Source organism: Lactuca saligna, chromosome 9 (assembly GCF_052625555.1).
Source record: "Lactuca saligna cultivar CGN05327 chromosome 9, ASM5262555v1, whole genome shotgun sequence".
NCBI lineage: Eukaryota > Viridiplantae > Streptophyta > Magnoliopsida > Asterales > Asteraceae > Lactuca > Lactuca saligna.
The window spans coordinates 61292667-61304110 of record NC_136425.1 but is presented as its reverse complement, the minus strand read 5'-3'; the positions used below and the strand labels follow the sequence as shown (position 1 = coordinate 61304110).

Genomic DNA, 11444 nt, shown 5'->3' with positions numbered 1-11444 from the left:
TACCAGGTAAAAAAAAGTTGGACAAGAATTCTTATTTAAATTGTAAAAAAAAATATTATATCAGAAAATTGATCAAAATAGTATATTATTCTTAAAAACGACTTTACAAAAACAATCCCATCAATAATCGAAAAGACAGTAATTTAAGGTGAGTTTTCAGTTTTGAAAGGAGCCCAAGGCCATGTCTAGTTGTTGTGAATGAGTAATCGCAGTGAATAGTAAAAAAGTAAAAGTGACCCTAAACCCCCTGCATTTTGTCATGCACTTTATTTCTGGCCATCTCTTCACTTTTTTTCTTTTATTTTTGGCTCTTACATCTTTTTTCATTTATTCTCCCCTTTTTGGAAGTATCTTACTGCCCTTCTAACCTCTCTCAGTTTGATTTTTTTAAAGAAAAGAAAAAAAAAACCGTTTGTTCTTTTAACCCCCTGTATTTAAATACTTTTGACCTCAAAAGTGCTCAATTGACCAAGTGTTTACATTTAAGTACAATCTTATCTATAAACCAACATAAAGAGGGAAAAAAAAAAAATTGTATTTCATGTTTTGATTTCGCAGTAAAAGAGATATGGTATTGTAATGATTTAATGATTGTTCCTTTTTAATATCGTATATGCTATAAATACATTTCAATTATAACTTGTAAAATATGCATTTATAGACAAAGTGCATGTCTAAATGTGTTATGGACATAGTGAAATGAATGTTGGAATATTACTTTGACATAGTGAAATGCAAGTTATTTTTACTTGATCAATATAGATCTAATTTTGTGAATCTTAGTTGGTATTTTTGGTGTTGTAGCCAACACGACTTTATCTTATTTGTTGTAGCCATTTTACTTTAGAGCATCTATAATACATTGGATTTTATACATATTAATGAATTGATAAATCATCATTTTGCACATAAAACTCTATCAAATTTTTTATTTTACAATGCATTAAACTCAATAAAGCTCAATTAAATATATTTAAACATTTATTTAAGAAGTTTGATTTTTTTTTTATCTAATGATTCAATTCCAAATGATATCTCATAATAATAGAGTTTATCCATTGAATGATAATAACTAGGTCATTAAACTCTCTATTCTAAATGTTCTTATTGTCTAAGTTTCTTAGTTCTTACTAGCGGTTTTTGGTTTTTCTTTAACTAAATCATGTTCCAAAACAAACCATAACGTAATTCATTATTTGCATTTTTCCCAATATTAAATACCAAAATCATTTTATATTTTTTTTTAAAACTATATAATATTTTATTGCCGTAAAAAATTTGAGAAAAACCATAACCCAACGTCAAGGAATAATAACTTTGCATTAATTTTTAACACATAAAGAGCAACTATCATGGTACTATATTTATTATGATACAACTCACTACTTCATTGACAAAAAATATATATATGATCGAAAATAATAATCATAAACTATTCAAAATGTTTTTAATTCTAAAGTACTCTATAGTAATTTACTTATAGTGTTATACTATTATTATTAATTATTATTATTATATCTAAGTACGAAATTGACTTGAGTTGTGTCACATTTATTTCATATTTTAAGTGAGATCCTTGATATTTGAAAATTTTGGGAGAAAGCATTAATGTTTATACATAGCATGTAGCCGCGGGTAGAATCACATGCCCCCCTTGACTCCATTTATATACCACCAACGAATCAAACAACACACTCACTCTCTAATCCCCTTTCACTGAAAAAGCACCGAAGCTTTTGCAGAATCCTCATTAAAACCCTCTTTTTCCCCACGAAGTTCTCACAACATCAATACTCTGGCTTTCCCAACGATGGACGTTTTCAGCATGCTCAAGTTCTGGAGGTACGCCGGAGGTGGAGATCCTGATTCTGCTTCCTCTTTCGACGATGAAGAGTCGTTCTTCGATTTGGTGTTCACTAATCCAGGTGCTGAAAACGACAATGAATGTGACGCGTCTCCTGATGTCAACCTCTTTGGTGGTGATTCCAAATCGAGTTTCAGATTTTCGATTCCTGATGAGGTTTATTCGAGGAATAATCGGAAGATTTTGCCTCTCGGTTCACCGAAATCTCCTCTTCGATCGTTGATTCCAGGGTTTCAGAATACCAAATCGAGATTAGACAAGGAAACTTTCGAAATTGAAGAAGTGAAGATCGGATCATTGCTTAAGAGAGATAACAGTCTGAGACATAAATTGCAAACGGAGAAGCTTCTGGATAGTGATCAGGTTCCTTCTAAGCGTTTCTCCAAGGACGTTGTGAACAAGTATCTGAATCTGATTAAGCCTTCATACGTAAAAGTTTCAAAGAGGAATAGCGAGAAATCGAGGTTACAGGAGAAATCCATCACGCCATCGTCTTCCCCGGCTTCATCAGTGTTCTCACCAAGAAAGGAGGAGAAAAGAGGCGGTGGTGGTCGTGGTGCCGTGTTCAGAGAAGTTCGTAAGCATTTAGGAAAGAGCCGTTCGGCGTCAGCAATCCTACAAACGCCGGCGACGAAGAGCGATGATTCAGCGTTGGAACAACAGGACAGTATCCGAAACGCGATTCTCCATTGCAAGAGATCATACAATTCACCTTCAAAAGGTACACATTGATTACAAATCATCAGTTTTTCAACTAAACCAAATCAATTCGTATGAAATTTTCATGTTGTTCATTGCGCTAATCCGTGATCGAATTGTTTCAGATTGTTGTGTGCTTTCGAGATCTGGAAGCGCTCCATCAAACAACGAGCTACGAATTTCCATTGATGTGGAAAACAGAAGCAGCATTTGAATGAATGACAGATTGGCGGGAAATTTTGTTGAGAAGATAACATGAAACTTGTAATTTCGTTTGTGTAAAACTAACTCATGTAAATCGATCGATTAGAAGTAAAGGTGTTGTAGCCATGTGAAAAGCAACATAGAAGACGTGGATGATGAAAATCTTTTGTTTTGTTTGTTCTGTGTATTGTAAATTGAAGCTAATCCCAACCAATTAATTTCTTGTCTTTTCTTTTTGTATTTTTCTGTTATAAATCTAATAAAATTAAATAGAAAACATGAAATAACAAGACAATATTTTAGGCCAACCTACCAACTTCAGTTTAGATTGTTAAAAATAGTTATATATTTCAATAATAACTTCACAAAATGATTTTTTTTCTGCAAAAATTAATTTTATAAATAGTAATCACTATATATAAATTTGTTAAAGTTCTTTGGTGATATGTTCTTGTTTTTTATAACATCACCATTTCTAAAAAAAATAATATCACAAAACAGTATTTTACATAATCATTTTTGTTGAATGAATGATAAATACTTAAAAAGGTGTAACACCCGTTTTCAGGTATTTCTATTTTAACCATTTGCATTTAAAATTTTTAACATTTAAGCCCTTATGTTGGGCGTACCAACCTTGTATGCGGGCATAAGCCATGATAAGGATCGAGGTGGTGGATTATGTTGGGCATACATATGGGTATGTCGGATGTACTCATGCAACTTTCAAAACCCTAAAATTTTAAGGTTGTGTCTCCTATTTAAGCATCTTAATCCCCTTGGACCTCCTTATGACCAACCTCCATTTCCTCCAAACCCTAAAATCGAAATCCTAGCCTTTGTGAGTGGTATTTGAAGCTTGAGAGTGAGCTTTGGTATTCTTGGATCCAGAATCTACATGTCCTTGTTCACCTTTTGAAGGGATAAAGTTCAAACCTTGGAGCTTGTTTTGGTAGATCTTGTTTAGACTTGGATTTAAGTTTATTTTGTCCCAAAACCTTGATCTTTGTGAGTATGAAATAATCTAGAGCATAACAATTGTCCTTTAAGATATTTTAGGGTGTTTAGAGTTATAAAATGTTAGCTTGGTCATTTCCTTTCTTCCATGCATGAGTTATGGAGATTTTGGTGAAGTGAAATGTTAGGGTTTTGGGATTAAGCACTCTTTATCCATGCAAAGGCATAAAGTCAGAGACTTCATGGATTAGGACATCATTTAGGGGTCAGATCCGAGGTTGGAGTAATTGTCTTAATGATTAAGACATTGAAAATTAGATTTGAGTCAAGACCGCATACACTGAGCGTAATCCTGGCTACGCCCGTCAAAGCTAGTTGTGAACCCGACTCCTGTTGCCCCATACTCTACGCCTAACGTAGAATTATGTACGTTGTGTACATGGCCATAGTTGACTTTTGTTGACTTTTGACCAAGTGTACCTTAAGAGGATTTGTGAGGGATTTTGAAGGGGCAAAACGGCCTTTTGCCCGAATTAGACTTGTATTGGGGTTAGTGGAGTATGGAAAATTACCTTAATTATTAATTAGAGTTAATTAGTGTAATTATTAAGCAGAGTCTAGTTCCGGCAATTTGGGGATGAGTTCTATCACTCATTTGTGCGACGCGAGCCTCCTCACTATTCTTCCTTGTATGGTAGAATATATGTGTTGACCAATTAGGTCTATGTGCTATTTAGGGATGCAAACAAGGATGGATATTGGCGAATACTGTAATACCCGTCCCCGTACCCAAACTCTGAAACTCAGGCCCATCCCCGCCTAATCCTCGATGGGTTTGGGTGAATAAATATTCGTCGGATACAGGGAACCCGATGGATACCCGTTAACTTTAAATGACTTAAATATATAAACAAAAAATATGAATCATCAAATAAAATTTATATGTTTCTTAGGACGCAATGTCTATAATAAAATTTTCATTAACATTTAACTATAATCCTGTCGTCGGCAATCATTTAGTTGGACAATGTAACGGCCGTAGATTCAGGTTAGTTAATTTAGAGACAATGAGCATCAAAAATAACTTTTTGATGGAATATTATTTAGAAGGTGTAATCTTAACCAAGTTATATTATAGGTCACAAGGATTCCGTACATATAAAGAAGTTGGAATCTGAGTTATATTGAAGATGTTAGGATCTGTCGAAGTTTTACGGAAAAACCGGCATGACACCGTGAATCGTAAAAAGTGAATTTATGATAAAATACTTTCTAGCCTTAGCAATCTAAATGAAAGTTGTAGTACTCATAAATACCAACATGTGGAAATAAATAACATAGGAAACGAAGCTCGTACGCGGAAGATACGTACGAAACTTAGGGCCTACTCTACGATAAAATCCCTATAAATAAAGGGTGAATCATGCGTATATTTAAATATAATATCATTATTATGAACCTATAAATAAGATTTATCAGAGATTCAAAGTCGTTATACTGATTGATCTACTTACGGGGATGATATCTAGGCTGTGATTTAGTGAGGTGTTTAAAGTGGGACTTCCTAACAATATACTTTGTATACCAAACGGACCCTACCTCCGATATGATCCTACCTGGTTGTTCCTTACTTGATAGATCATGAAAGTAGACTTTGAATTAATGATCAATCTAGACTAATAATTAGTTGCAATAAATATTAGACTAAAACTTAGCAATAAGAATGCTAGGTTTTGTCGAAGGAAAATAGAATCGTTAAAAGCGAAGCGCTGCCCGAGTTTGGAATCATCACTTTAACAAGTGAGTGCATAGTCACTTTCATCTTACACATAGATACGAAGTATTTTATATGAATTACGTGCTATGTGTGCATATTATTTAAATACTTGCTTTCTATGTTGGATGAACAATTTTATACATGTTTTAAATGATTTAAACAGTATATGTATTTTATATCTACGATTATGTTGAATAAAACATGGGTAGATGAACGATGAGAGATGAAATATGGTATGAAAAAACATTGGCAACTATAGACTTAGTGCCTATTACATAAACGTTGGTAGTTATGGACTTAGTACCTGTTAGAAAAACAATGGTAGCTATGGACTTAGTACTTGTTACATAAACGTTGGCAGCTATGGACTTAGTGCCTATTAGATAAACACTGGTAGCTATAGACTTAGTACATGTTAGATAAATGATGGTATCTATGGACTTAGTACATGTTAGATAAACGCTGGTAGCTATGGACTTAGTGCCCGATAAATGAAGATTAGCAACTATGGATTTAGTGTTTTACGAACGAGCATTGACAATTATGGACTTAGTGCCTATCATATGAGCCCTGGAAGCGATGAGCTTCAGAATGAACGAATGCAAGATAGATGATTATGGGAACAAATTCCACAACTATTTTCTTTAAAATGTTACTCTGAGTTTCAAAATAAAGCATAAACAAATCGGTATTTTCTGGATGTGAAAATGGGGATGTCACAGACAATACATTGATTGATATTTTATAATGAAAAGACTTTGGAAACAAACGTATATGATGTCTAAAAGCATGTGCCATTAGTTTAGACGTGATTAAATATAATTTGAAATTAATCGTTTCATAATTTAACCAAAGGGCCTTCGGCCTAGCGGTAAGGAGTGACTCTCTCAAATGAGAGGTCATGGGTTCAAGTCTCACTAGGAGACTTAGGTGGTGTTTAGGATTAGATTAGAAATAGGATAATTTGCCATTTAAAAAAAAAAATTAAAAGTAAAAAAAGATGTTGAAGAAAGGAATAGGAAAAGATTGGAAAAGTTCAAAGTGTCACTTCGATTTCCAACAAATATTAATAGCCGTTATATATATATATATATATATATATATATATATATATATATATATATATATATATATATATATATATATATATATATACCCGTTTCGGGCATCTCCGCCCCATCACTCGTTAAGATGTGTAATACCCGCCCTGTTAGGATTGGATCCCCGCTGGTCAAATTTTCATCTTTAGTGCTATTACTGTGATATATATATATATATATATATATATATATATATATATATATATATATATATATATATATATATATATATTAATGTGTGCTCTGAGACTTTGGGTAGTCTCCAGGGTTGCTGATAACCCATAGGGTGTGATGTTTGTCCACTGAGACTTCGAGTAGACTCTAGGGTTGTTGATAACTCATAAATGTTTACTTTGTGTTGTGTTGTATGTGATATTTTAGGGAATTCATTAAGCTTCGTGCTTACAGTTGTTGATTAAATGTGTTTCAGATACTTCTGAGGATTGCGAAAAGCGAAGGTGTAACATCCCAAAAATCAAGACTAAAATTTTCGATTTTTAAATTAAGAAAATCACCATCCAAACAACATCATAGAAATCATGGTGAATCAAAGTGTATCAATATCATCCAAGTACATCAGAGTAATATAAAAATGTGGAACGATGTGGTGTGTACACTGCAATCATCCCGGGATCTTCCCCTTCGAAACAGAAGTACCTAAAACATAAACTGAAAACGGTAAGCACAAAGCTTAGCGAGTTCCCCAAAATACCATATACCATACTTATCAAACATATAATGGACCTCGTCCGTCATTGGGCCCCGCCCGTCATCGGGGCCCCCCCAACATCGAGTCCCGTTCGGTTAACAAAATTTTCAGTCATTAAGCCCCGCCCAATATACATATAAGCATGTAAATATATAATCATTCAAACATATGCAATAATAACGAAGATAAATAGCATAGATGATAGTCATTGTACCCCGCCCGGTAAACATATAAACACATATCACATTTAAGAGTCACGCAAACAAATAGCATCCTAAGCATAACAAACCACGGGCCGACATTGGTGCCTTCGAACCACTAAACACAATTAGGAAACTCACCTCAAGCTGCAGAATCACCCAGATAAAATCTCAGTTTGCTGGTCAGGAAAATCCCCACGCTAACATCATCAAATAAATATCCAGTTAACAATTGGATCTCGACCCATAATCAAATATCTAAGTCACTTGTCCAATATCCAGGGTAAAAGACCATTTTATCCTTTTTCTTACTTGGCCCAAAACCAAGGCCCAACCCATTGCTCAAAAGGCCAAATTCCTAAATGACATCCCAAGGCCTAATAAAGCCCAACATCCAAGTTAGGCCCAAAATCATAATGGCCCAAATACCAAGAAAACCCATAGCCTAACCCTGGCCCAAAGTCAGAAGTCCAAAGGCCCAACAAGGCCCAAACCCTAAAAGCTCAAGATTTGGTTCTAATCGAGAAAGTCAATCCCAAAAGTCAATATGCTGAGTATGCGGGGGGGGGGGGGGGGGGGGTACTCAGCTCGTATGCTTAACGTACTCCTTCTGGGGTTAGTACACCCAACATACTCCCCTGATTACCAACCCAACCCATTAAGCACTTAACTAGTTAAGCCAACATGCTAAACTCCCAGATCTGGTCCTAAGTAGTGACTTAATACGTAAAGTTGCCAACTTTACACGCACGCATGGCTTAATGGGGCCCAATACTAAAAAAGAAGCTTAATAAGAACCTTAACACTTGCATGGACAAATATCTTACATAAATATTGCATTTTTATGGACAAGGGACCTCAATGGAGCTAATATCTAACATCCATATCTTCTGGAGTAGATCAAAAGCTCAACTTTAACTGAAAAGACCCAAAAATGCATAAAGAACACCCTAAGTTGGATCTAGCACATAAAATCATCAAGATGAGAGCTTTTTACCTCAAATGGCTTGCTAAAGTGAAGATAACTCTGGATCTACAAGTTCAAGCTACACCCAAGCAACCTCCAAGTGTTCATTATCATCATCATCATCATCTTCTTCTTCTTCTTCTTCATCATCATCATCATCATCATCATCATCATCATAAAACACCAACAAACTCACTTTCAAGCTCAAATCTCACCAAATACACTTAGGGTTTCGATATTAGGGCATATGGTGATGGAGACTGGTCAATAAAGTGTCCAAGAGTGAGATAAGTTGCTTAAATAGGGTGTAAACACTAATTTTTAGGGTTTGCCCCTGCACCACGTGCGCCATGCGTCCTCCACATACACCCCACATACGTGGATGAAACCCACGATCTGGAACGAGCTAGTACGCTAAGCGTACTAAGAGTACACCCTGCATACTAGCTAGGGACTAGAATGTAATGATTTTTTTTTTCAATAAGGGGCTAAAGGAAACATACCAAATTTTCGAGTGTTAGAGAAGGCTTGATTGTACACATTCGTCTGTAGTTTATGATACCTTATATTTTGGGATACTTTTATATTTTGATGCAGATTTGTATTTGACATTTTGATTTTTTTTGAGATGCTTTTTTATGAGCAATGTTTTTATATGAATTTAAAAATGAAAATTTTGGATGTTACAAAAAGGAAGATTATTTTGTGACAATTTTTTTGGTTATTATAATGAAGTCTAAGGATATTGACATGTCATTATCAATATACTATCTCGGTATAATTAATATTTCACAAATAGTTTTAAAGGCGGTGAGACTCGATTTTAGACAAAGCCGACCGACTTCATACCAGCCGCCGACTACACAAATCCAGCCATAAGTCAAAACAACTATTACTTTTCATAAGAGTGATCAGTGATGCCATTTAATATATGTATATAATAATCATTTTTAAGAGTAAATTGAAATTTTGGTATATCTCAAAAAGCGAAGTCTGAGACATTTTTTTATTTTTGTTTGTATGATCAATCTTAAATCAAAACTTCGATGCAAAATGAGTCCCTGGAAATTTAGACTTAATTTCAAATTACTCTTTTAGCCTTACTAATTTCTTTTTCCATTCTTTTATTTATTTATTTATCTATTTTTCAAATAAAAAAAATATAATAATTACTTTACTCAACTAACATCTCTCTTTATAACACAACTACTCCTTTTCTCTCTCTCACCCTTGCTGCAGGAAACCACCATCCACCGTGAACAATTACCGACCACCTCCAGCCACTATTGTCTCGTCGTAAACCACCACCATTCTCTCTAGGAACCACTGCTACCGACAAAAATCAACAAACTCGTCACCTACTCCAAACACCTTCATCAACACCATCAAGGAGGAGCGTCGTTAGACCTAAAACCACCGCCACCACTAGAACATTGACAAATCATCGCCAGATCTTGATCTAGAACTCCGACATTGTAACTTGCTAAACATGGTGACTCTATAACTAACCAAATGTTGGAACCCTAATTGTAACACCCCGTTTTGACTTTTCGAGATAAAAAGGTATGAACAATTATTTAGTAGGATGAAAGTGAAAAGAGAAATTAAATTGTCTCCTACCTTTTATTCCTACAATTATTCCTACCCACTAAAAGTATGACAAATCACCATTCAATTTAATTGTATTTGATATATTCCTAATATAGTCTTAATGATTTAGTTTATAAAATATGGAAAGATGACACTTGTCATAATTTTATTGGGTAGACATATTTATAGGCATAAAAAGTAGGAATCAATTTAATCTCTCAAGTGAAAATATATTGCATTTAGCCAAAATAATCAACATGAAACTTGTAGTATTTGTCAAGGCGAATGCGTGGATATAAAGAACGTTGAAATCAGAGTTCGTATGAAAGAGTTGTGATTTTTATAAGATTTTGCGGATCTAATAAAAATACTGTGTCGTTGTCATCTATGTTCCATGGCACGGTGCATTAAATGCACCTAGTCACTCCAACTGAATGTTGTATGTAAGTGAAGAACCGTCAGCCGGGCCAGTTACCATCGCTCGATGCGCCAAAATTCAACTATAAAAGGAGGCATAAGACTCCTCATTTCTTGCACCACTCTTTAGAGTCTTTCTCTATCTCTATAACATCCTGTTTTGAGAAGTTTCTTATTTCAAGATTATGGACAATAAATTGATCAAGAAAAGGCTTTGGGCTTCAAGGGAATAGGGTTTAGACCATATTGGATGTTGATAATATTGGTTATATGATCTAAGCCCTTGGATTGTGTTTTGGAGTCAAGGGGTAAAATGGGAATAGTGATGTTTCAGACTTCTTTCATGAATTAAGGATTTTAGTTCGGTATGTTTTAAAAGTCAAATGTAATTAGATAGAGTTGTGGGGCTTGTCAATATCTTTTCGTACATATAAAGGTCGCTGAAAATGGAGTTGAAACGAATAAGTTATGACTGATTGAAGCTGAAATGGATTTGGGTGAAAAATCATCGCCACAAAGTGGAGATCAGAGCTTCACGACGTGGCAAGCCACGAAGTGGAGAAACATGGCCACAGAGTGCCAACCTGTTAGGCCGAAGACCATGATTTTAGGGTTTTCAACGTATTTAAGTATAAGGTTCTGCATTTTTGGGCATTTTAGCAGCCTCCATTATATTTCTAGAACCCCTTGGGAGAAACCCTAGCCTCCATCTCCAAGATATGAGCTCCTCCCGTATTTCCTCTCCTTTTTTGGATACTTTTTATGATATTTTGATGAAACTTAAAGATCACGAAGGTTCTTTAGGTTGCAACAAATGATGCTTCAAGCGTGGATCCATCATAGGCACTACATTTTTGGACTATTGTGAGTGTAAAGTTCCAATTTGCTCTTTAGTTCTTTAGATCTCTTTATTTGTGGGTTTTGGCACTTTTGGTCCATTTTATGAGTGATCTTGGAGTT

General features: G+C 34.8%; 1 protein-coding gene across 1 annotated transcript; it reads left to right on the top strand.

Moving 5' to 3' along the window:
• Window positions 1-1658: 1658 nt before the first annotated feature.
• LOC145017404 (putative membrane-associated kinase regulator 2) lies at window positions 1659-2995 on the top strand. The gene is made up of 2 exons (XM_078975439.1): window positions 1659-2585; window positions 2689-2995. Exons 1-2 carry the CDS (start codon window positions 1811-1813, stop codon window positions 2775-2777), a joined length of 864 nt encoding a protein of 287 aa, XP_078831565.1. The 5' UTR covers window positions 1659-1810; the 3' UTR covers window positions 2778-2995.
• The last annotated feature ends 8449 nt before the right edge of the window (window positions 2996-11444 follow it).

Excerpts from the sequence above, each read along its gene's own strand:
- LOC145017404 (XM_078975439.1), top strand. The coding sequence starts at position 1,811 with ATGGACGTTTTCAGCATGCTCAAGTTCTGGAGGTACGCCGGAGGTGGA. Across the intron at positions 2,586-2,688 it reads ATACAATTCACCTTCAAAAG|ATTGTTGTGTGCTTTCGAGA; the intron begins GTACACATTGAT and ends GAATTGTTTCAG.